This window comes from Amblyraja radiata, chromosome 8 (assembly GCF_010909765.2).
Source record: "Amblyraja radiata isolate CabotCenter1 chromosome 8, sAmbRad1.1.pri, whole genome shotgun sequence".
Taxonomy (NCBI): Eukaryota; Metazoa; Chordata; class Chondrichthyes; order Rajiformes; family Rajidae; genus Amblyraja; species Amblyraja radiata.
This window is the reverse complement of record NC_045963.1, coordinates 13,701,432-13,728,249: the sequence shown is the minus strand read 5'-3', so window position 1 is coordinate 13,728,249 and position 26,818 is coordinate 13,701,432. Positions and strand designations below refer to the sequence as shown.

The 26,818-nt window shown below is 39.2% G+C and overlaps 1 protein-coding gene across 2 annotated transcripts; it reads left to right on the top strand.

Annotated features, from left to right (window-relative positions):
* Positions 1–1,762: 1,762 nt before the first annotated feature.
* Positions 1,763–25,451, top strand: erlec1 (endoplasmic reticulum lectin 1). 2 transcript variants are annotated; one of them, XM_033025232.1, is made up of 14 exons: positions 1,763–2,019; positions 2,766–2,870; positions 5,722–5,802; positions 8,824–8,901; positions 8,987–9,053; positions 10,297–10,349; positions 15,910–16,133; positions 16,300–16,438; positions 17,750–17,911; positions 20,013–20,072; positions 20,969–21,093; positions 23,108–23,185; positions 23,377–23,452; positions 24,718–25,451. In XM_033025232.1, the coding sequence occupies exons 1-14, from the start codon at positions 1,855–1,857 to the stop codon at positions 24,787–24,789; spliced, it is 1,485 nt and encodes a 494-aa protein (XP_032881123.1). In that variant the 5' UTR covers positions 1,763–1,854; the 3' UTR covers positions 24,790–25,451. The 2 variants fall into 2 exon arrangements, with proteins under 2 accessions (XP_032881123.1, XP_032881124.1); XM_033025233.1 differs by having other exon boundaries at positions 1,842–2,019; positions 8,990–9,053.
* Positions 25,452–26,818: the final 1,367 nt, after the last annotated feature.

Sequence of the window (26,818 nt, the reverse complement as noted above, 5' to 3'; positions counted from 1 at the left end):
TAATTCTATCAAATGCCTTGGACGCATCAATAAAACATAGGAATACAGATGAATTCAGGCTTGTGTACCTGAACACAATCTCTTTAAGAGCATAGATACACAGGTCAGTTCCATGTTTTCTTTTGAACCCAAACTGATTGTCAGTAGTAAGGACATACATTTCTAGCTTTGTCAGCAGTATTCTCTCCAGTACTTTAGATAAGATACTGGCTAGTGCAATAGGTCGGTAATTATCAATACTGTTGAAAGGGAGTGGGTGTTAAGCTGTCAGGACATTTTATTATTTGCCAAATAAACATCTCAATAGCATAATGATAGAAAACTTACTTTTCCACACACCACTCATAAGTCTGGAGATTTTTTTAATGATAAATTTAACTTCAGAAGCGTTTTCTTTTTGCATGTAAAAACCCACTTCAGAACCATGGGCGATTTTTAAAAATTTTACTGCCAGATTTATCACTTCTGAGACTTTTTAGATACCAAAGTTAGCAAGAAAAAACACAAATAATGCCTTAGTTGATGAAATGCAGTGAGCAAACGCGATAATTCCCAATATTTTTAATTTCGATATCTGCACGGCCGATGTTCGCCAAGCACTTTAGCTGCTGTTGTCCCTTCAGCTCTCGCTTCTCTTTACCTTAATTTCGCTTCACTTTTGGAATTCTGACGTAGGATAAATGTCTCTCACGGTTACCCAGACTTCCACAATATTTTACAGCGCAAAAATTCACCATTTTGGCAGTTTTTAACAGGTAGGAAAGTACGCGTTTCGTGTATTAACATATAGCGGAAGCTGCAATGTCCTCCAGATGGATTGAGCGGCTCCATGCGTCAAGCCCTATGACCCGATGACCTTATGTGCTATATAACCCTGATTTCTCAAACCCAAAATCAACAAACAGCATCACCAGCTCTCTCCAGCCCAAATGTGCCACTTGGATGTGCACCCATTTCGCCCTTTCCCCTCCTCCATCATTTCTCCCCCCCACCCCACCTATATCCTCTGGCTTTACAATTCATGCATCTTGTATCATTATCCTACACGTGTTCTCTTTTTATTTCAAGCCTTGCCCACCCATCTTCCAATGGACCCTCCCCCGGCCAACTATCCACCTAGCACTTGCGGGCTTTGTTATATGCCTCCACCTCCCCTCCAGCTACAATCACTCTAAAGAAGGGTCTCGACCCGAAAGGTCACCTATCCATGTTGTCCAGAGATTGCGTCTGACCCGCTGAGTTACTCCAGCACTTTGAGTGGGTTTTTCTGCAGCCCCTCCTGTCTCCAACAGTCTGAAGAAGGGTCCCAGCCCGAAACGTCGCCTATCCATGTTGTCCAGAGATGCTGCCTGGCCAGCTGAGCTACTCCAGCATTTTGTGTGGATATTTCTCTGCAGTCCAACCCAAAGATCTTTGGTCCAACCTGCCTTCAGGAGGCTCTGTAGTTTCTCTACAGTCCCGCCTGCCTCCAGAGGCTTTGTGAAGCTCCTGTCTCCAGCAGCTGTGACTAGTCTGAAGAAGGGTTTCGGCCCGAAACGTTACCTATTTCCTTCGCTCCATAGCTGCTGCCTCACCCGCTGAGTTTCTCCAGCATGTTTGTCTACCTACTAGTTTCTCTGCAGCTCCTCCTGTCTCCAGCAGCTTTGACTCTGCTCTATAACCTTTGGCTTTGAATAGTTTATTTGCAGGACGTTGCGTTGCTTTCTGGTGGAGGCCGGCGCATGTGCGTCGACTGCTGCCGGCGGAAGCAGACGTGGCAGGCGGAGCGGCCGCCCAGTGTGTGATGAGGCGGGTGAGCGTGCGCGGAGTGTCGGCTAGTGCGCCCGCCCACCCACCCGCAGTGTCGGCGCGACGATGCCGTGTGAGCGGCTGCGGCCCGGCTCAGGCCCCGGCTGCGGCCTGGGGCTGCTATTGCTGCTGGTCGGCGCCGTGGTCAGGCTGAGTCGCAGCAGGACGGTGCCCGTGTTGAGCGACGACATCCCGTTCAGGATAACGTGGCCCGGGCCCGAGTTCTCGCTGGTCAGTATGGCTGGGCTCATCTCAACGGCCAGGGACTGAATGAACTCCTGGCTCAGCGTCTTTAGCGGTTGGTGGCGGCTGGGCAGGGTCCAGCTGAGTAGTGAACAGCCCACTTAGTATTACTGTGATGCCTGGCAATCAATGGGCTTGAAGGTGAAACCCCGTCAAGTTGGGCCTGTGTGGTTCCCAGATCTCCACCCAACCAGAGTTGTCACATTCCTTCTCACCAGAGATGCTGCCTGTCCCCGTACCTTCGGTGTAAACCAGCATCTGCGGTTCCTTCCTACACCCTTAAAACAAGTGGTGGGATGCTTGTGAACACTGGTTATACTTTAGATTTTGTTTGGTTACTGTCTGAAAATGCATAACAGATGTGAAATAGATTTAAAAGGAATGTTTTCACTGAAATGTTTTAGTGGAACTATACAATTTTTAACCAGTATAACGCTCCTTCCTAATCCCATACTGTCTTGGGCCTCTTCCATTGCCAGTGAGGTCAAGTGCAAACTACACGATCTGCCATGGACCTTTATCAACTCGTGTTATTTTTATTCAATAACTCTGATGCTACAGAATATTGTGAAATTATCCCAAAGTGGATTCATTATTTGTCTTAATAGTAATAGGCAATTGACGTTTAATTGTTGTGTTGCCAGTCACATCTAAAACTACAATTGTTTACTGTTTTGGAAAAATAATTATTTTCATTTTGTTCTATAGCAAATAATGTAATATTTTGATTTCAGCCAACAACAGGTGGCCTTTATAAACCTGGTGACTTTGTAATCATAACAACAGTTCACAATGAAAGATATAAATGTATGTTGCCATCAATTGGTAATGGAGACCAGGTAAGCCTTGGATTTGTTGTGACTTTGTTAAAATTGCTGTCTGTTTTATCTTTGTAATGTAATATATTACATATCAATGTCAAACGCATTCATTTCTAATGGCAAACTATGACTAAAAATAGGTTTAAGTGTGTATTTCTGTTTACCTATCTATATGCAGCCACCGTTTTGCTCTGTAATTGAAAGGAATTGAGTGAAATTGCTATTGTGTGAATCATTATAATGGAAATTTAGAAAGATATTTAACTTTAAATAAGTGTAGCATGGAGAGGTATGGACCTAATGCAGCAAATGATGCAGCAATTTTCATTCATTGTTAATGCATGAAGATATTTATGTTTTGCCCATAATTAATAGTCATCTGTAATTTTACCAATCATAAAACTATTTTTAAAATATTTTTAAATTAACTCAAATGCTGCTATATTACTAAAACTCTCATCTTGTTTCTATATTTGTGTGCCGGTTTGTTTGCCCGGTTTGTATTTGCACACAATTAGAATAAAGGGGAGGTCATTTAAGACTGAGGTGAGAAAAAACTTTTTCACCCAGAGAGTTGTGAATTTATGGAATTCCCTGCCACAGAGGGCAGTGGAGGCCATGTCACTGGATGGATTTAAGAGAGAGTTAGATAGAGCTCTAGGGGCTAGTGGAGTCAAGGGATATGGGGAGAAGGCAGGCACGGGTTATTGATAGGGGACGATCAGCCATGATCACAATGAATGGCAGTGCTGGCTAGAAGGGCCGAATGACCTCCTCCTGCACCTATTTTCTATGTTTCTATGTAAAAACGATACACGATAACGCAACAATTTTTTGGCCCATCTTACCATTGTCCTGTGATGTAAATTAAACAATTATTGTTCAGATTGATGCCATATTTTACAAGTTATTGACGTTTAAAACAACAAAAAAAACACTTTAAAAAAAACCTGTTTTCCATTTGCCCTGCCTATCAGCAGTGTTCCACCCCACAATGACATCACAATGGGATCTCATTTGCATAAAACCAACCTCAGTTTTAAAAACCACAGCAGCGTTTCCCTCACAATGACGTTACAATGGGATCCCAAATTTTTCTTCTTTTTTTTTTAATTAAAAAGGCCGTTTTCGAGAAAAAAAACATTGTGGTTTTCATTGTGAGTGGGGGGGGGGGAAATCGCGATTTTCACTGGGGGGTGGGGATAGAGGGGCGGTTCCTTTTTTTTTAATCGCCATTTTCATTGTGGGGGGTGGGATAGGGGAGAGGTTTCATCAAAAAAAATGTTTAACTCCGTTTAAAAAAAAATGTGATTTTCATTGTGGGGGGTTGCGATAGGGGGGAGGTTTCATTTTGTAAAAATTGCCAATTTCATTGTGGGGGGCGGGATAGGGGGGAGGTGAAGAGTGGGAGGAGGGGGTTAAGAGGGGTTATGGAGGGAGTGACTGAGGTTAGGGGAAAGGAGAGGGAGGGAGAGGTGAGGGAGGGTGTGGGGGAGGAGGAGAGGGGAAAGAAGAGGCAGGGTGAGGAGGAGGCGGAGGGAGTACTGGGGTATTAGGGATACGGATGGCGAAGTGCAGTTGGGGAGAGTTGCCGTGACTCGCGTCACAACGGGAACCCGTCAACCGCGCCTGCGCAGTTGGGGGCTATGGGTGAGTGGTGGAATATTGCATTGGGGGAACAGGGGCCAACGGGTCCCACTTGGTCTAGTAGACATTACAGCCACTTGCTGTTGTTGGGCTACATATAATATCAATATAATTATTTGCGTAATCATGTTTAATCCAGCCGCAGGTCTAGGACAACACGCAGAATGTTGTTCCGACATGCAAATGATCAGTTTGATTTCCAGTGTGTGTTGGACAACTTGATCTCAGCAAGTGTAGCCAGAATAAATCCAGAAATTTATTTTCTTATTATCTATGAACCACCTAATTTTTGGGTCCTCCTTATTTTCATCTATTTCTTTATATACTGTTACACCCTTCATGCTATCTCTTTGGCCAGATAGTCAGGGATGAGTTGCAGTTCCCTCCATTTAACTCTTGGTAAAACAAAGTATAAAGCCTCTACCACAAACTCCATACCCATACTAATTCTGTCCACCTTCCTGGCACATTTTACTTTGCTTTTCAACTAAACTGTTCACCACATTGGCATCCTATTTAATCTCATGGTGAATTTCCAATCCCAAAACATTGCACTTAAATGACCACTTAATTTCATCTTTGTACTATTGCCAGTGGCCAACACACCTCAGGTAATTTATGCCACTCTTCAACCATCATTATGTTACTTCCAGATCTGATTATCCCATAACTATTCTGGTGGGCTTCCCATCTACATATGAGCTGTCCTCCCCATGCCATTGATAACAATTACTTCTGTCTTTATTGCCCCTCCAATATTCACTACTGTTGCCAGTCTATATTGTAAAAGGTCTTTGAAACCCGATGAACTTTAATTTCTTGGTTTACGTCTTTGAAACAGTAACTATTTAGTCACTAAACTATTTGGCAATAATATATTTTGTATGAAAGACGTAAATATGTTTATGTTAGATTACTGCTGAACACCAAATGTGTCATAGAAATGAAAATTAGATAGGAAGATGCTTGCATTTAATTAACTCTGTTACAGTAGCATAACTGAGCCAGTAGAAAATAAATCATACACCTAATATTGTCTGATATAGTTGCATTTATATATATTAAATCATATTTTTATTTGGTGCTAATTATTTTAATTTTTCATTATATTTTATTGTGTGGGTAATTTAGTTTAGGAATATTGGGGAAATGTATCTAAAATGCGGTTGCCTATTTTCAGTATTTAATATCCACCAACATATATTTTCCTCTTTGCATTTAGGATGAAGATTATGATTATAAAGGTCATGGGCCTGGTAAACTATTGGAATCACTCCTTAAGCAGAACAGTTGCTCTTACAGGGTAAAAATGGTTGTAAATAATTCATAGAATATCATTAGAGTTATAGAAAATTATTATAATATTACATACAATTCAATCACATGCTTTTCTATTATTTTTACTTCCTATTCAAACATTTCAATAGGTGTTTTTCTTTTACTGGTGCTTCGAGGTGGTTTTGTTATTAATGATCTGTGGGTATTTTCCCACGTTGGTCAATCATCTGTACCCCATCACCATGTTGCATTTCATCGGTACATCTTTATCTCTCTTTAGTGTCCCTTCTAGATTTTCTACTTGTGGAATACACTTGAAACAAAAGCGTTGAAGTACTATTCTTAATTTAGTTACTTTTCCTAGTTCATCTAAATTGCAGACTTGCTTGTTCTGTGATGGATTATAATTAAATGTAAGCTAGTTGACACAAATCCCCTTTGATCCATGATATCATGTTATAATTTATTTTGCATATATTTTTGATTGGCAGGCCATTCTTTACGTCTTTAAATACATTTAAGTCCAGATGAAGGGTCCCAACCCAAAACTCCGACTGTTCATTTTCCCTCCACAGATGCCTGACTCTATAACCATGACATTTAGTGGCTTTTTATTATCACAATTATTTTGTGGCATGACTTCCTGGAATTTAGTCGTCAGCTTGGAGCAATTAGAGAAAACTACAGATCAGAAATAAATAGCAGTATATTTGAAAAAAAAGTTTTCATTTAACATCAAGCAATGTTTCATTTTATTTCTATCAATCAGTAAAGTATGTTCACTTGATAATTATAGTGAAATTTGTTTGCAAGTGTGAGGTGTTGCACTTTAGAAGGTCCGTCATTAAATATATAATTATTGGCATGACCCTTAACAACGTTGATGTAACAGAGAGATTTTGGGGTCCAAGTCCATAACTCCATGAAAGTGGCCACAGACATAGATAGAGTGGTAAATAAGCCGTGGTATGCTTTCTCTCATGGGTCAGGACATTAAGTACCAGAGTCAGAAAGTCATGATACAGCATTAGGGGACTTTCATTAGGCAGCCTTTGGAATATGGCATGTAGTTCTGGTCGCCCCATTACAGGAAGGATATGGCGGCTTTAGAAAGGGTGCCGAGGATTTTTACCAGTATGATGGCTGGTTTAGGAGTATTAGCTACCTAGAGAGGTTGGACAGATTTGGATTCTTTTCTCTGGAATGCCAGAAATGGCAGTGAGACCTGATTGAACTATATAAAAAATTAAGAGAGATAAAGGTCAGAACCTTTTTCCCAGACTGGATAGACTCGGCTTGTACACGCTGGAATTCAGAAGATTAAGGGGGGATCTTATAGAAACTTACAAAATTCTTAAGGGGTTGGACAGGCTAGATGCAGGAAGATTATTCCCGATGTTGGGGAAGTCCAGAACTAGGGGTCACAGTTTAAGGATAAGAGGGAAGTCTTTTAGGACCGAGATGAGAAAATCATTTTTTACACAGAGTGGTGAATCTGTGGAATTCTCTGCCACAGAAGGTAGTTGAGGCCAGTTCATTGGCTATATTTAAGAGGGAGTTAGATGTGGCCCTTGTGGCTAAAGGGATCAGGGGGTATGGAGAGAAGGCAGGGATGGGATACTGAGTTGGATGATCAGCCATTATCATATTGAATGGCGGTGCAGGCTCGAAGGGCCGAATGGCCTACTCCTGCACCTATTTTCTATGTTTGATGGAGTTGTGCGGGGCAAGTTATTACACAGAGGGTGGTGAGTGCCTGGAATGTGCTGTTGGGAGTGGTGTTTGAGACTGATACAATAGTGACATTTAAATTTTGATATGTTTATGGATATGGAGGGATATGGATTAGATGCAGGTAGTAGAGCTGCCAAGTAGTACGGATTTTCCGTATTTTGTACGGAAATGCGATAAGAATACGGATGTACGGATTTGCTTTGTAAAATTCGGATTTTTTAAAAATTGGCCCGACTTCCTGTTTCATCTTGCTGCTTGAAAAATGCAATAATATAAAATGTCATACTGTACCACTAAAAATTATAGCAGATTAAATCTATTAGTATTTAAAATTTCAAGATCTGGATGATTATTTTTGTATAACAGGTTTAAACAACGCTGTCAGTTTAGTGCGTGGGAATTTAAATGAACCGCTATGAGCTCTAAAAATAGCACTCCCAGCTGGAGAGCTATGGGCTTTACACATAGCACCACAGCGTTATGGGTCACAGACTGTTCGTGGAGGGAGAGGGGGAGGGAGAGAGGGTGGGGGGGGGAGGGAGAGGGAGGGATAGAGCGGAAGGAGGGAGAGAGAGCAAGGGAGGGAGAGGGAGGCTTCCAAAATGGCTTCTACATCATCATCTGGTGCTAAAAGCAGGAAGCAGCCGTTCAAACAGCAGTATACAAAGAGATGGCAATGAATGCACTGTCAAGTAAGGTGCGTAGAAGGCATGTTAGTTATGCATTCTTGTATTCTTACATGGGTATGACCGCACATATAAAATTTTTTTTTTAATCAGCAATATGGTGTCTTGTAAAAATACTGATTTCCTCAGCAAAATACTGATTTTCAGGTACTAGAATACTGAAATGCTCTGGCAAAACTTGGCAGCTCTGAGGTAGATAAGTGTTCGTCTTGGCATCATGCTTGGCACAGACATAGTGGACCAAAGGGGCATGTTCTTGTGCAGTACGATTCAACATTCTATTGTGTGTCATCACAACCAGCCAAATATTAATGTACTGTTGAAACATTTTTTTTTCATTGCTATATTAAAATGAAGCATTTATCTATAACCTCCAACAGTCAGAAAATATTGTAGAGGGCAGATGTTGTAATTATTGCCGTGTATACTAAGTAATTTTTGTTTGGAGGTTCAGGATACTATGAAGTGCATTGTACATAATTATATTACACTTCACAAATGTTCGGAGCTGTGTATTTTTGCTATTTTATATTTCCTACAATAATCTGTCTATTATTTTGTATTTGTCTTGACCTTAAAAAGTCCAAGCTAAATATTTCTAAAGTAGAGATTTTCATTTGCTACAGATTGAATCTTACTGGACTTATGAAGTGTGTCATGGAAAACATATTCGCCAGTATCATGAGGAAAAAGAAACTGGGCAGGTACAGTGATTGATTGTATCCATCAGTTGTTTTGTCAACTGTTAAGTGTTTAAAGTACTAATTTTTTCTTTTGTATCTCATTTAGCAGAAAGTTAATATCCAAGAATATTACCTTGGTTCCATGAGAGCATCAGCTGATTCTGAGACGAAAGGTAATAAATAAATATCAATCAGTATTTTAATTTATGCAATATGGGATATTCTTGTGGTAAGGTGCTATTTAAAAACCTATGAGCAAAATTACCTGGCTGATGATGATTGGATCAAAATCTGTTTGAAAGAGCAATAATAAAATATTCATACATAATTATTTCAAGTACTGAGTGCAGTCCACAAGGTTATGCTTGTTCACTTTTCAATTCATATTTACTTTGCACAAAACTTCAGACATCTGCATTACTAACCATGTGCATTCATACAGTAACTTTATGATTGTTATTGTTATTTATGTATACCGAGGTACAGTGAAAATCTGTGTGCTATCCAATAAAATCAGACAATACTATACATGAATACATTCGTGTCAAACATGAGTGCAAAAGGTAGAGCGAAGAGAAAGATACAGAGTGCAGAATATAGTTCTCGGCATTGTTATCACAGTAAAATGACTCGAGGCTCTTTGTAGGATTGACCATATAAGGCAATTACTTTTTCAAAGGTAGATTTCAAGGGGTCACTAATTGGAGAAGAGAGGGGTGGAATATTTTACAGAGGAAATTCCATACACGAGGATCCAGGCAGCTGATGATAAACTGAGATGAAGGGGATTTAATTCTTGAAGGTCAGAACCAATTCCTCTAGTATCTTTGGTCAGAACAGGCCATGGTTAAGAATTTAAAAATAATGCTATTCAAAGTCCTAAACTAATTTAATCCCAAGCAACATGAACATTTTTAATTTTATGCATTTTCATTTGTTGCAATTTTTATGGTTCATATTTGAAAAAATGCTTGAAGTGTTGTACAAAAGGCAGCATCCTGCAGACCAATAGAATGTAGATCTTAATTAAACAGCAATTAAAACTAATTGATCTTGGTCCTGTTTCAGAACAGAATGGAAACCTTTGTGATCTGAACGAGATGTGGCTCTGTAGTACAATTCAGTTACCTTTCACCTTGATCCAATGTAAAATCTTTCAATAACTAATTGACAGCAGAACAATTGCTCATTAACTTGGGCATTGTGGCAGCTTGCAGAGAAATATAAAAAGCTGGAGGAAGATGTGGATTGTCCCTGAGAACTGCTCAAAATGACTGGTTATTTATTCATATGGTAATTTTTGCTCATTAAGATGAATTTTCTGTGGTTAAGTACTTAACTCTCTGAAGGACTTGTCAGTTCTGAGTGATGTATGGATAATTGATGAATTCACTCACATTCTGGGGCTTTTTGTAGATTCCACTGCAGAGCAGCCAGATGAATCCGAAGCTGAAACTGAGCAACTTAAAGTAAGTCATTGCTGTTTCTTTGTAGTAGTTTTTACCCACTTTGACATGTTTATTACTTGGTTTGCATACAAAGTTTTGATGCTTAAATAATGTGTTGTGCATACTTGAAGTATTTAGGGTGCTTCAATGATTTTTTTTGTCGGAACAAAAGAGGTTTACCATTGGAAGTTGATAGAATATATATCTTGAATTTTACTAATAATAGTAATAAGCATTGTCCTTCAAGTCCTTCAGAATGGGATTTACTTTAATTTAGAAGAAAATGGGCTAACTAGGGGCAGTCATCGTGGCTTGAACAGCAGCATGTTATGATTTATGAACTTGATGGAGATTTTTGAGGAGTGACGAAGGTGAACGATGAGGTTACAGCAGTGGATGTTGCCTACATGTTTTAGTAAAGCATTTGATAAAGTCCCTCGTGGTAGGTTGAACGAGAAGATTAATATGCATGGTGATTGGTCATTTTGATTCAGAACTGGCTTACTCATAGACATCATAAGGTTATAGCGGAAGCTTGTTTTTCAGGCTAGAGGTCTGTGATCAGCGAGATCTGCAAGGATCTGTGCTGGGACCTCTGTTGTTTGTGATATTTAAACGACTGACATAAATGTAGTTAGAAATTTGTGGAGTTGCGAACATTAGGAAGGTTGTTAAAGTATACAGCAAAATACAGATCAGCCTCAGAAATGGGCGGAGAACTATCAGATGGCCTTTAATGCGATCAGGTGTGAGGTGCAATGCTTTGGGAGGTTGAATGTAAGGGGGAAGTTAATGACAAGCATTAATGGCCCTTGACAGCATTGATGTACAGAGGTGTCTTGGGGTCCAAATCTCCAGCTCCTTGAACATGAAACCCAAATAGACCACATGGTAAAGAAGGCAAATGAACTTAATGTTCTTTGGTTGGAGCATTGAATATCACAAAGTCTGGTTTCAGCATTATAGGGCTTTGGTTTGGTTGCATTTGGAATATTGTGTGCAGTTTTAGTTGTCCTATTACATGAAGGATGTGAAGGGGTGCGCTAATGCACACTAATAAAGAGGTTTTATCACATACGCACTTTTTCACGGCTGCTAAAGACAAAACATTGGAGGATGTCAGGTTTTGGGGAGAAGGCAAGAGAATCGATCAGGTTGGAGAGATTGAATGGCAGAGTAAACTTGATGGGCTGAATGGCCTAATTCTGTTCCTATCACTTATGATCTCAGTGGATTAGGGACCCAAAATGTCATGTCCCTTTCCCTCCACAGATGCTCCCTAACCCGCGGAGTTTCTCAAGATTCTAGCATCAACTGTCTCTTTTTCACAGCTGCAGATTAATTCACCTTGTCCAGGTTCACAGATTCTAGTATCTCAATCTGTTGTCCCATACACAAACAATATTTCAGATACTACAATCAAGGATATTCCTGTCCAAGATGATGCTTGACGATTCACCCTCATGTTCTGAATAAGCATGTGAATATCGCACAAGGGAAAAAATGTCCTTGATGACAATTGGTGCATAGTTATTTCTATAAATGCAAGAATTTCAATGCATGCACTCAAAATATACACCACTTAATACAAGGCCTGGATAGAGTGAATGTAGAGAGGATGTTTCGACGTGGAAGAATCTATGACCAGACGCCATAGCCTCAGAATAAAAGGGCGTATCTTTAGAAAGGAGATGAGAAGGAATTTCTGTTGTCGGAGGGTGAAGAATCTGTGGAATTTAATTGACATAGGCGGCTGTGGAGGCCGTCAATGGATATTTTTAACATGGAGATTGACAGATTCTTGAATAATAAGGGTGTCAGGTTATGGTGAGAAGGCAGGAGAATGGGGTTGAGAAGGATGGATAGATCAGCCATGATTGAATGCAGGAGTAGATTTGATGGGTCGTTTGTCCGAATTTTATTTATGAATATCTAAGAAATGGGTCTGGAACAGGCACGTGCCGTCAAGGTAGGCAGTGCCTACCCTGACTAAAATGATAAAATGGTAATTATTAAATATAAATAGTAAAGGCATGGGAGAATTATACCTACCTAAGAGATCGATCTATTAGGTAGGCATAATTCTCCCACGCCTTTCATCCGTAGTACATGTAATAGGTGAAAGTATGTGCAGCTCACGTGCCATCGACGCTGCTTCACCTTCAATGACGAGGGGAGCTGAAGGCAGCTGAAATTCTGCCTTTCCACCATGGACTACGTACTGCGCATGCGCAGCAGCCTACTTAGCATGCGCAGCGCAAGTTTATTGGTGGGTTTTTCAAACGTGGATTGTCATTATCTTAAGAAACAAAGAGAGAAGAATGGAGTTTGTGTACAAATAATGTGGTAAGTAAATTTCTTTGAGCTATATGTTTTTAAATACCGCATTTCCCGGTAATGAAGACGCTATTTTTTTTACCCAAAAATAAGGCACGAAAATTTACCTGCGTCTTGGAGGCCGAAGGTTAGGTTCTTGGCCAAGAAAGATAGACTTGGCTATCCCTCAGTACAGCAACATCAAGAACAATGTTTCTGTACTGAGGGTTAGCCAAGTCTATCCCTCATTGCTGGCAGCTGATGGGAAGCGGCTGTAAAGTGGGAAGCGGATGTAAAAGGACAGCGATCTGCCGGCCCACTCACCTCTGACAGTGCTCTCCATCTGAACACCTCTCTCCTGCCGCTCATCAGCCTCGCTCATGTCAGCCGCTTCCCGCAAATCCTTAAATTCCGACTGCCGCCAGGAGCAGGACATGGCTTCACTTGCTGCGCTGGGTGACATTGCATGGCATTCACTGCCCGGTCCCTGTCTTTCAATGTAGTGAGGGGACCAGCTCAAGAGCAAAGATCATAGAGCAGGTCAGCGGGCGATGGATAACAGGACAGCGGGCAGTAGAGCTTACTCCTGTGTCAGCACGAGTAGCGTCAATTGGTCCCTTGATCATGCTGCCATTTTGGGTCGAGGCCCTTCTTCAGCATGTGCAGTTTCTTCTTAAACAGTTTTCATTCAATAAGATCACAACTGATTCAACTTGTCCTGGTGTGCTCCCGTTTTTCCCACCATCTCTCCACCTGCCATCACCCTCCAGCCCCCATCCATTCAGTAATTCAGAATGGAGGAGATTTAGAAGCCTTGGGCAAATTGAATTGTTACTTTCTTTATTGTTATTTTTTAGAGCGTGAGAAATTCTATCTCCTGCCAGCCTTTTTTCAAAATTTAGCAACTCAAAATGTGGGTGCGTCTTCTTGCTTAAACGTGACTTTAACAAATTCATCTTTATTCCCACTTTTCTGTATTGTTTATGTTATCTAATTCAAATTACTGCATGATTCAAAATTAAATCTGAGTAAATTCATTAAATCTGAGTAAAACTAAAATAATGTTATTTGGTAATTGTAGAATAAATACACTAGTAAGTATAAAGATAAATGGGGTGGAAGTTGAAAGAGTGCATGAAAATAAATTTCTTGGGGTTATAATTGACGATAAAATAAGCTGGAAATCACATATTAAACATGTAAAATTAAAATTGTCAAAGTATCTCTGTATTATACAAAGCCAAGCAAGCTCTGGATTACAAATCACTCCGTATTCTTTATTGTTCATTAATTTTACCCTACTTAAATTATTGTGCAGAAGTCTGGGGTAATAACTATAAAAATTCGATACACATTAACCATGATGCAAAAAAGAGCAATTCGTATTATCCATAATGCTAAGTATCTGGGTCATACGAATCCATTATTTTTAGAGTCAAAATTATTAAAATTAGAAGATTTGGTTACATTCAAAACAGCTCAGATAATGTTTAGGGCCAAAAATAAAAATTTACCTGGAAACATTCAAAAATTATTTAACGAGCGTGTGGGGGGTTACAATTTAAGAGGAATATTTAACTTTAAGAAACAAAAAGTCCGTACGACTAGAAAAACCTTTTGTATTTCGGTTTGTGGAGTAGGAGTGTGGAATAAATTGAACGGGGAATTGAAGCAATGCACAAACATGAATCATTTTAAAATGATATATAAAAAAATAATTCTCAAGGGGTACAGGGATGGAGGGGATGGTTGACAAGTGGGGGTTGATGTTTATCTTGCTTTACTATTGTTTACTTATGTTTGGGTACTTCAGATATGAAGTTTGTATGTACATAATAGTTGTATGTATATATATGTCTGTAGGTATTATGGGAAATTGCCTAGGGTAGTATTATTATTAGTAATGAATTGATTTTTAAATATGGTAGAAGTGTTGGGGAAAAGGGGTGAGATTTAATAAGTTATTCTTCTCACTCCTTTTCGAGCTTGTACAGACACAGAGTTGGACATTGGAACTTTGATTTTGTTCTTCTCATTGCTTCGTAAATATTGATTGTAATGTCCAATTGTTTGATAATTTCGATTTTGTTAATATTAATGTCTTTAATGTCTTTACTTGTTCGGAATAAATAAATAAATAAATAGAAATAATTTTCTTAGAACTGAATTGAGCAATGTTAAAATTGTATGCATAAATACTGCATTATTAGATAAATGACAAGTTGCAATGCAAAATATGAATCAAAATCTCTTGCTTCACTTTTTAATAATGAATCAAATGATCTGTCCATTTACAATTCAATTTGGGTGTTTTAAATTTTCCAAAATCGAACTTATTATTTTATATAGGGGATTATCTAATTTTAATTTCATGTTACAGTAAAGCGGAATTAGGTTATAGCGGATGGGGCTTCCCCACAGTAATCAGACACCATTCTCTTTAAGAACACAGGCTGCTAGATACACTGCGTAGATTATTGAAATTGACAAGCAATTGCTTCGATCGACACTTAACTTAAGTCCGAAGAAAAGTCTCGACCAGAAACATCATCCATTCCTAATCAGAGATGCTGCCAGTCCTGCTGCGTTACTCCAGCATTTTGTGTCTATAAACAATGTAACAAACAACCTTCAGTATTTTTAGCTTGTGGTGACAAAAATACATTTTTAGCTGTTAAAAAGAACAGCAGGGCAGGTTAGTGTCTTTGGAAGGAGAAATTTAGTTCATGTTTAAAGTCAATGTCTGTTCACCCTGAACGCTGGGCGGGCAGTTGGTCATAGGAATCTTACTTAGAGCGGAACATGGTTTCCTCACACCGCCATCACCACCACCATTTTACTCCCAAACTAAATGAGGGACTCAGCAGCAGAGGCAGCGGTTATTGCCGTTCCCCAGCTGCGTTGGACAAGGTTGGGGCCACTGTACTCCTTGTGGTGAGTGAGGTCCCTCTGGGATGGGGCTCCAGGATTATGACCCAGTGCCTGGGCAGTGATGTTATCACAATTAGCAATAAAGGACACCATTTCCCCCCCCTCCCCATGGTTTATTAAAACAAGGGTTTACTGTATTGCTTTCTTGAATTGCTCTTAACTACTGGTAAAAGATGAAAAATAAATGTTCTCGGGATCTGTATATAATAGTATGAAGTAGCATTTGTATATGGGGTGTGTGATTCTGCACTGTTTTCGAATAATTCCTCATAATTAACAACCATGACTAAGTTTTGTCCAAAGTTGTTCAAAAGGGCAATTATTTTGTTTTAAGGTTCACACCAAAAACATCGAAGGACAGATCACACCTTATTACCCAGTAATTATGGGAAATGGTACGCCTTGCAGCTTAAAACAGAACAAACCAAGAGTAACCACTGTCATGTATGTCTGCCACCCTGAAGCCAAGCATGAGATTCTCTCTGTTGCTGAAGTCACTACCTGTGAATATGAATTAGTTATACTAACACCACTATTGTGCATCCATCCTAAATACAGGTAAAATAATTACATTTATTGTGTAGTCTTGAAAACTTTCTCGTGTAATAGAACTGAGGTATTTTTATATCCTGTAAATTTGACCTATTCTAGTAACATTATTGTAATTATATTTTTTAAATGATAATGTATTGGAGCATTGACTTTTTTTTTTAATGTTGCCTAGATTTAAAACCTCCCCTGTTAATGACATATTTTGCCAGTCGGTACACGGCTCACCATTAAGACCTCAAAGCCTTGAAGCATTAGAAAAACAGCAAGAAGAAATGATGAAACCACCTTTTAATAACCAAAGAGTCCAAGAGGTAACTTCTTACACCAGATAAAATTTTAAAATAATTTAATGAATAGCTAGGAAAAATGTTGTGTTCCAGGCTTCTTTCCACATTGCTCGGAATTGAGACATTTTTACCGAAACAAAGTAGGCCATTCAGCCCATTGGATGCATACCAGCCTTAGTTTAGTTTTTTGTCACGTGTACCGAGGTACAGTGAACAGCTTTTGTTACGTGCTAACTAGTCAGCAGAAAGACAATACATGATTACAATCCACAATGTACAGATACGTTATAAAGAGAATAACATTTAGTGCCAGTCCGATCAAAGATCGTCCAAGGGTCTCCAACCACTGCAGTTTATTCTCTCTCACACATGCCAATCAATTCTCCGTTAATTCTTTCTTCTGTTGACTACACAAAGGAATAACTTACTGAAATCATTTAACCTATCAGTGCATTTTTGCAATGTGGAAAGAAACCAGATCAGCCAGAGATAATATGCAGTTACAGAGAGTATGGAAATTCCACATAGATGTCAAGGTTGAACTAGGTTTCTGGATCTGGGCAGCTGATACAAATCACTTTGAATCTTACTGTCTGATTTTAAAATCAAGCCCATGAAATCATTACAATCAAATATTTACTGAGTTCTAAATTGGCAACTATTTTTCCCTGAAACTACAAATCTACCTACCGCTGCAATTATATCTTGCTTGATTTAAGTAATTATCTGTACTATTGTACTATGCCTGGTTTTAGTAACAATCTTAATTTGCAAAGATCTAATGCACAACATCAAAGTGCAGAATGAACGGTTATTTTCGTCTTCCATACAGCTTCCCTGTAACTTTCTTTGTTCTTTTTTAGGTGAGGAAAATATCATATTGGGGCCCCATCTCTGAAAAGCTTTCAGAATTAACCTGATTCATTATGTGTCAGCACAATGTGATCAAATATAAAAGTTACAGAAGCTGTGTTTCACTTTTCCCTGCCTATACTTAACTATTATTAATCCAATCTTTAATTATATTTGTAGTTATTAAGATTTGATTGCATATTTGCGGCTTTAGTATGCAAAGATCTGGGATATTATTCTCGTATATTAATTCAATGAGACCTCTTAATCTATTTTATATTTCCAATGGACCTTTATACAGTGTAATATTTAGAATATGTTTTCATATGGATAACTTTACATGCTCATTCCATGTAACTCCAAATAAGTAGCAGACTTTCTTCAATTTCAACTCTGAACTTGAGTTTTTTTTTCTATTTTGTAGTGTTGCTCGTGTATTGGAATTAATATCATTTAACGTTTTTATTTTTGATTGATTAACAGGAAATAGATGCAACATCCACAAAAGATGAAAAGATTTCATCCCACAAATCTGTCAGCATTGGAGGACAGCAGCCAGTTGCTGTAGGAACCATTCACATCTCCAAACTGACAGATGAACAGCTCATTCAGGAATTTCTAAGTGGCTCCTATTGTTTTCATGGGGTACGATTCTAGCCATTCCGTGGTATTTTTGTAAAAATACTGATAGTTAAATTACACATCACAATATCTATGTTCAGTGCTGACGCGTAAATTCAGCAATTTAAAATATAAAACTGGCAATTCCCAGCAGGTCAGGGCGGCAACTCTTGCGGCAGTGGAAACGGTTGGGTGATTGAGTTAACACAGCGGGCTAAATGGCGTTTACTATTATTATTAAACAACAAAAAGCTGATTGTGAAGGAGTTCACAAATAGGCAAACCATGCAGGGTGATGACACCATAAATCCAAGAGAATTTTTCATTATGCAAAAAAAAAGGCAGAATGCAATGGTGATGATAAGTTGCTACAAGGTTATGCTTAGGCCACTGAATTAGTCTTGTTTTTATTTGTGACCATGGCACATTTTTGCAAATCAAACTTGCCATTTTCCAATAAGCAAATGCTTAGTTTGAGTGGATTCAGACCACACAGTTACATTTATTTGATCTTGGTACCAAAAAGTTAATGTTCTCTAAGCCTGTGAGTAACATGTTGAGTAGTAACTCAAATTAAGTTTTAACAAGTAAAATGAGGCAAAGAAAATTATGTATGTGGTTTCCCTATCTGCCCCCTGGCTTTTGTAGCCATGGCTTAAGATGTAAGGAAGTTGCATTGTTGGCCTTGTTAACTACTCGCCCATAGCTGTTGCACAGTAAAGAGAAGCCATGGTTAGCTGGAAATATTAAATGTGCTATAAGGAAAGCTAAGGCCTCAACAGAGACACCAAAACTCCTTGAAGATGCTTAGTTCCTTAGCCAGAAGTGAGCACAAAAATAAGTAACGAGCATGAGATATTATAGTGAATGATTTTAACTTCCCCAAATGACCTCATACCTTAGTGGAAAATGAGGCAGAATTTGTTAGGCGTTTGCAAGGATTTATTGAAACACTTGTGTAGGAAGCAACTGCACATGCTGGTTTACACTGAGGATAGACACAAAATGGTGGAGTAACTCAGGCAGGTCAGGCAGCATCTCTGGAGAAAATTAATAGGTGCCGTTTCAGGTCAATCTGAAGAAGGGTCTCGACCTGAAATGTCACCTATTCCTTTTCTCCAGAAATGCTGCTTGACTTATTAAGTTACTCCAGCATTTTGTGTCTATCTTTTTTGAAACAGTATATTGATTGTCCAACCAGAGGGACCAATCCGAACCTTGTTTTGGGAAACAAGCCAGGCCAGGTGACTGGCGTTTCAGTGGAAGATGATTTTAGGATCAGTGATCACACCTCCAAAGGTTGTAAGATAGTTTATAATAAGGATAGGTCCAGACCTTGGGGGAAGATACTAAATTGGGGTAAAACATAATCCGGCAAGTAGGAGTGCTAGATGAGGTCTTGAAATGTTATTGGCATCACATTAAAGAAAACACCAAGGCTTTTTATATGTACATTAACAACAAGCAGATAACAAGGGAGATGATATAAAGTAGGGGATTTATGCTTGTTGGCAGAGGATGTAGATGTGGTGCTAAACAATCACTTTGCATCTATATTCACCAAGGAGAAAGACATGGAGGACCGTGAGATTGATACGGGGAATATTAATATTCCAGGGAGGTCTGATATCATGAAGGAGGTGGTATTGTGTCTCTTGACAAGCATTAAGGTGTATAGATGCTCGGGGCCTAATAGGATTTATCCCAGGTTATTGAGAGAAGCAAGAGAGAAGATTGCAGGGGGATTGACAAACGTTTTTGTATCCACGATAGACACAGGCGAGGTCCCGGAGAACTGAGGAGTAGCCAATGTTGTTCATGAGTCCCAAGTTAGTGGAGGGAAGTTGTTGGAGAGGATTCTTGGGGATAGGATTTACTCACATTTGGAAGAGAATGGGCTAATTTGGGTATTGCCAACATAACTTTGTGCAGAGCAGATCATATCTAACAAAATGAAGTGCCTGTTTTCCATGTCTGTTTCTTCCATTTTCTAATTTTATGTCATTTAGAAATTAATCTACTATTTTGCTGGTTCAACTATCCATTGTTAAAATGTTTTTTCAACTATTATTAATGATGGAAATGCACTTTAATTAATAAAAATGCTTCAATGTTGTATTAACAGGGTGTTGGGTGGTGGAAGTACGAATTCTGCTATGGTAAACATGTGCAGCAGTATCATGAGGTATGTGTTGCAGGAATGTAGTTATTTCATTTTAATGTAAATATATATACCTCTTTTGATACATTTTTGTCCAGACAGATCACTGTTAATCATTTCAAACAATGATAGGACCAAAAGCTGAAGTATTCAGTTTTGATACTGGGTGCAAAATGTATAAAGATAATATTCTTTTAATTAGAAAAATGTTTATCATTTTGAACACCAGTATTGTCATCTATTTCTCCCTGGTTGGACAAAGTCTTAACAAGATGCTGAATAATGCACGTTCTACCCCATGACTTACCTTAATCTCAAAAGAAGATTACCCACAGCTTTACCCACCCTGGCCTCCCACAGCTACCCACTTTTAGACTTTAGAGATGCTGTGTGGAAGCAGGCTCGCCCACCGAGTCTATGTCAACCATCGATCATCTTGTACAATAACCTACATGCACTGGGGATACTTTTACAACTTACTAAAGCCAATTAACCTGCACGTCTTTGGTGTGTGGGAGGAAAACGGGGCACCCAGAGAAAACCCATGCAATCACAGGGAGAACGTATAAACTCCGTACAGACAGCACCCTTGGTCAGAATCGAACCCATGTTTCTGGTGCTGTAAGGCAGCAACTACCGTTGCACCACTATGCTGCCTTTATTGTACTTGTCTGTTATTTATTCTCCATTTCCTTATCCTGAGGGAGATAACAACTCGTTGCCCAATTAGGAACTGGTGCAAGGACAGATTAAGAGGGATTCATCAAGTCTCTGCATCCAGGATACAGAAATTCTCATCATGTCAGTCAAAGCTGGATTGAAACCCAGCCCCTTCCCTGGCTTATTGTTCATGTGCTCCACAGAGATTATCAATAGCAATAAGGGTGTCACTGAATTAATTATGTGTGTGTTATCTGAAGGATAAAGGAGCTGGAAAAAACATCATAGTGGTTGGAACCTGGAACAAAGAAGAGCACATCGTATGGGCAACAAAAAATTCAGCAAGGTCTTATCAATGGAGAGAAAATGGAACACAAAAAGTGAGGTACATTTGTAGGTTTGTAATGTACAGGGATCTCTGTCTTAGCCTTGATATATTGTGCACACTTCCGCAGACCATATTTTGGGGTGATTCTACCACATTCATTAGTAACTGGTTGGTGATGCTTCTGTCAAAAAAAAATCCTGAATTGTGTCTGATGCTACAGGAACAGACCGTTCTTACGATTGTGTCACCTGTTCTGTTGGCAAATGAAGCAGCATCAGCGGAGAGAGAAGCAGAGTTGATATTTAGGTTAATGATTTTTCATCAGAAATGGAAAATTGAAAAGATAAAAGTGTTTTCAATTGCGACAATGCAGAGAATAGGTGAGAACAGGATTTGTCTGCAATAGGATACAGACCAAAATTGTCAGAGTAACATTTATTGTTTAAAAACGGCAACAATTTGAGCTAGAGAAAAAGAAACAAATTGAAAGAATACATCCACGTCCATGAAATCCATAAAGAGGAATAAAAAAAGGGCTATAAATCCTGGGGGCTGTGAAGTACCTTGTTGAAAGAGAAGATGCTGTTCCTTGCTTAGTTTAGAGGAGCCAGAGGATAGTGCAGTCAGAGCGAGTGGAGGACAGAGAAGTAATGACTGGAGGGGAAGCACTGATTCATCTTGGCCTATTGAACAGAGGTGTCCAACAAAGCAATAGTGCCATCCATGTTTAATTTCTCCAGGTAAAATGGGACTGCATCAGGAGCACTGACTTCTCCACCCACTGAAGTTACCTGAAACACTGCTTCCAGTATTTTCTATTTTTATTTATGATTCCCAGCATCTGCTCCATCGCTGTGCAACTTGTAACAGTGCACTTCCCCACTTTACTATTTTAGTGCAGCAGTATCAATATTTTTGTCAGCAGTGATAATCCCTGTTGTCCTTCTTGTAGAACAGTGTAACACTTCCCTGGGTTTATAAGCTATCTACAGCAACAAACTAGATATTTTTGAATCATATTTGGCAGAAGTCATTTTTTTTGGTAGTCCTGGATGTTAGTTTGTTCTTAATATTTTGGTATAGTAAAATTTATCAAGCATGTGTCGTTAATCCCAAATTGGCAGATTTTCCTGAGCAATGGGAATTATTCCAATTAATACTCCAGCACACTTAATTCATTTTTTGTTTAGCTGTTACACAGTAGTATTATGGGCCTGTCCCACTTAGACGGCTTTTCAGGCGACTGCAGGAGACTCTGCGGTCGCCACATGGTCGTCACATGTTCGCGGGTGGTCGCCTTCATGTTCGTGAGGAGTTCCCGCATTCTGGGAACTAGCCGCAGCCTCATTATGCTCGCCGCGGATTTTTCAACATGTTGAAAAATTAGCGGCAACCAGAATGAAACCGCTATGGAGAGTAGCGAGAATTCTCGTGCCATAGATGGGTCGCCAGGAGGTCCTAGTGGGTTGCCAGGAGGTAGAAGGTTCTCGTAGGTTGTAGCCGGTGCTGACCGGTGAATTTAATTGGCTCATTGGGGGGGGAAAAACGTAAGCAGTAGTTTTCAGAACCAAGGATAACCGACCGGTAATGTTAAATGTCCGCCGGGCTTCACCGCCATGTATTTCTATCTTCTTAAAAGTTGTCTCCACTCCTTCTCGCCTCCTCTTTTAGAGGACTTACCGTACACTGTGCTTTAGCCATCTTAATTACAGCGCCAACCTTCCTGTTCATCGACGTGTGTGTCTGTATCACATTGGCTTTGCACAGTGTGAATTTCACTCAGACAGCGCTCCCCCTGCTTGCCCTGTCCCCCGCCTGCATAACGGGCTGATGAAGGAAGCGGTGTGTGTGTGTGTGTGTTTTTTCTCTCCACTCTGACAGTCGCCGTTCCAGTTGGCGCTTTTTCAGGCGACTGCCGGCAACTTGACAGTTATGGGCCTCCCACTTAGCCTGAAAAATCACCTAAGTGGGACAGGCCCATAACTGTCTCAGTAAGTCTTTTGATCCTACAGCATTCAAGATCGCCAAACCATATTGTATTATTGCAAATTATTTTAATTTTCTTTTTCAGAGTTGTTTCGCATTTCTATGGAAATGGAGATCTTTGTGATTTAACAGGAAAACCACGACAAGTGGTTGTAAAATTGAAGTAAGTTGAGCACCAGCAGCTGCTGCACTGTCTTTAGACCTAATAATTCAATAGGTAATCTTCTGTATTTTCAAACTTAAATTCTGCACAATTTGTTTTCAATTTTCTGGACTAACTTTATTTTGTAAGTGACAATCACACTTTGCTTTGTATGCTTGTTTTCAAATAAACATATAATTCTTCTGCCGCAGGTGTAAAGAATCCGAGTCCCCACATGCAGTCACAATTTACATGCTTGAGCCGCAAAGCTGTCAGTACATTCTCGGAGTGAGTAAAGAGCGTTGCTTGTAATATTTTGCAGTTGCATTATTTGTAATGTATTTTACTATTTTAATGGAAATAAAATATACTTTTATTTATATTTTTAAACAGCACATAAAGCTGTACTGAAAATGGCCTTATTGATCATTTCTGGAGGACACTTAGAAAAGTACAGCTCAGGAACTGGTCCTTTCGCACATCATGTCAGTACCAAAATAAACTAATCTCTGCCTAAACATGATGCACATGCCTTCATTCTCTCCCTATTCATGTGCCAACATACTACCGTATATATCTCATCCGAGGTAGGGTGTTCCAGGCACCCATTGTATTAAAAAAATAAAAATAAAAAACTAGCCCCAGACATCTTTAAACTTTGTCCCTCTCACCTTTAAAGCTATGCTCTCTAGTCTTTGATATTTCAACCCTGAGAAAAGGGTCCTGTCTATCTAACCTACCATTGCCTCTCATAATTTTATATACTTTTATCAGGTTAATCCTCAACCTCCAGTGTTCCAAAGAAATCAAAACAACTGTGTCCATCATTGTAGAGCAGGGGTGTCAAACTCGCGGTCCGATTCAGCCTGCGGGATAATTTCCCCGATGCCATAGCGGGCTGCAGCTGTCCACGGTGCCGGAGCGGACTTCGTTCGCACGTGCGCGGCGCGATCCGGCGAGCATGGTCGCATTTTGCCTGTGACCTAAAATAAGTTTGACACCCCTGTTGTAGAGAATACCACCTAATACAGGCAACATTCTGGTAAACCTCCCTTCCACTCTCTCCAAAGACTCCACATCCTGTAATGGAGTGAACAGAACTGCACAGAAATGTAATACTCCAAATAAGGCCTATCCAAAATCTTATGCGGCTGTACGGCTTCATCAGTGTACATCCAACAGATCTTGCAAACCTCGCGTTCTTGTAGCAGTGTATCTTCAAGATGCATGTGTTTTGCTTTTTACAGAGCAAGGATTTTTGGTATAATCAGACTGGGAAGTAACATGAATGTAAGGTATACCATGTTAGTGGATAAATCAAGAGTATTCATAGCAAAGGTCCTTTCATATCTAGGAAACAATATTACTGCTATTGAAATATGATTATTAACATTGTAAACACAATAGCTTCACAACTGCATGAGGCTTTATGCCGTGAGTGAGCTGAGATGTACAGCAGTCCCAGGTTCTAGCTAATCGGCTTATTGCAGGGATGTACCCCTAGCATTGAACTCTGCTATATCCTAATTGCAACCCATTTTATATTTTTTAAGGTGGAATCACCAATAATTTGTAAAATTCTGGATACTGCAGATGAAAATGGACTGTTTTCAGCACCCAGCTAAACAGATGAACAAACTGGATTTTTGTTGGTGAGACAAAACTGTCTGTTCTGCATATTTGTGGACTGGACACAGTATGAAGCTCTTGGATGAAAATTTATCTCACATGACTTCCTTTTAAAATCAAACACCTGGAAATCAGTATTTGAGGCATTCTGTACAAAATAAACAGAGAAACTGATATACGGTGATTGATTGTAAATACACTGTATAAAAAGACTGCATTGGAATACTTTTGAATTTGTATAACATTTGAAATAACACTTGAAACTTGTACATCTGCTGTGCTAAATGTAATTTTACAAAGATGTAAATTTTAAATTTAAACTTTTTCCAGATCTCTCTTGCAAGGGTCATCTTTGAGTTAAATTGTTGCATTTCTTGATACTTTAATAGCTTTTGAATATATTTACTACACCCCAACTACTGGCTCCCAGAATTTCGCCCATAAATCTTTTTTATTGTTTGTTGTTTTCCATTCAGTTTTTATAACACTTTAAAAAGTATTATGACCTCAGATTCTCCATACTTAACTTTTCTTCTTAATTAATCTGAGTAAGCAAATATTTGCAAAATTGAAGTAACATTATTCATACTTGTATCATAACAATGCACACAGTTTTCTTTTGTCAGTGAATAAACATTCAAGTGCAAGTTGTGCAAAATGATTCACAGTGGATACATTTATAATTGAAGAAATAGTACCGCATAGCATTTAAATTCTGTTCACTTGCGCATCTGTAAGAATTAATTAACTGCAGATCAGGAAGGTCACAAATTCAATCCCAATTCTATCATCACAGTGAAACGCATCGATTAACCTCGAGATATTGGGTTGGATAGGGAACTATGGAGAAACAAAAGGTAGACCCAAAATGCTGGGATAACTCAACGGGACAGGCACCATCTCTGGAGAGAAGTAATGGGTGACATTTCGCGTCAAGACCGTTCTTCAGTCTGAATGATAAGGATATGATCTGTTGAGGTGTTAGAAAATGTTTTGGCCATGGATATTATCATTTGATTAGATACTGTGGGACAATTTGTGGGTCAAATAGTAACTTCCATAGTGGACAAAATTGATCATGTTTTGCAGTGGTGGATGGGGCAGTAGGAAGCTCTTTGGCTGATGTGCTGAGCATTTCCACATTCTCATTTTTTGGTTTTAAATTTCAGCAACCGCTCTAATCTGCTTTTCTCTTTAGTTTTATATCTTCTTTCACTTTATCCCAATCCAATTGTCCCTTGTTGGTCTGCCAACCAGACCACTCCATAAATAATGGAATCCTGTCCTTTTCCATAGGAATCCCTTTGACTAAGCTCTTTCCACCTTCCTCTCCCCACAACCCATCCTCTCTAAAGGTTGTTTTTTTTCCTTTTCCTCATGTTCTAGAAGCAGAATGAGGCTATTCGGCCCATCAAGTCTACTCTGTCATTCAATCATGGCTGATCTTTCCCTCGCAACTCCATTCTCCTGCCTTTGTGCCATAACCCCTGACACCTTTACTAATCAAAAATCTGGCTAACTCCGCCTTAAAATATCCATTGACTTGGGCTCCACGGCCGTCTGTGGCAATGAATTCCACTGTTTCACTTTCAATGAATTCCACTGTTTTACTTTCTTGTTCTGATGGACCATATTAGACCTGAAACACAAACACAAACTCTGTTTCTCTCTCTACTGAAGTATTCTAATATGCTGAGTATTTCCGCCATTCTACTTTTATTTCAGGCCATTTTAATGTAACTGAGTGGATGGTAAATTCATCTATAGAAGGAAACCTGCAACAAATACTTGAAAGGAAACTAGGTTGAAGAAAAATGCACAATTGAAGGGGGGATCTATCAACAGCAAGAGGCATGAAGTGTATCAATGTTCACCTTGCTCCAGAAAAAGTGAAAAATATTGTTATTCTTCAAAATACTTCCAAAGACTGCTAGTTTTGAGTATTTCAGATTGGATGGCTGTAGCACTTGGCAAATCCTAATTTACATTGAATAAAGAGACCTCCATTGTTTTCAGGTAGATAAA

Coding starts and splice junctions, on each gene's coding strand:
- erlec1 (XM_033025232.1), top strand. CDS start 1,855: ATGCCGTGTGAGCGGCTGCGGCCCGGCTCAGGCCCCGGCTGCGGCCTG. Junction 9,054..10,296: donor AGCTGATTCTGAGACGAAAG/GTAATAAATAAA, acceptor GGCTTTTTGTAG/ATTCCACTGCAGAGCAGCCA. Junction 21,094..23,107: donor AATGGAACACAAAAAGTGAG/GTACATTTGTAG, acceptor TTTCTTTTTCAG/AGTTGTTTCGCATTTCTATG.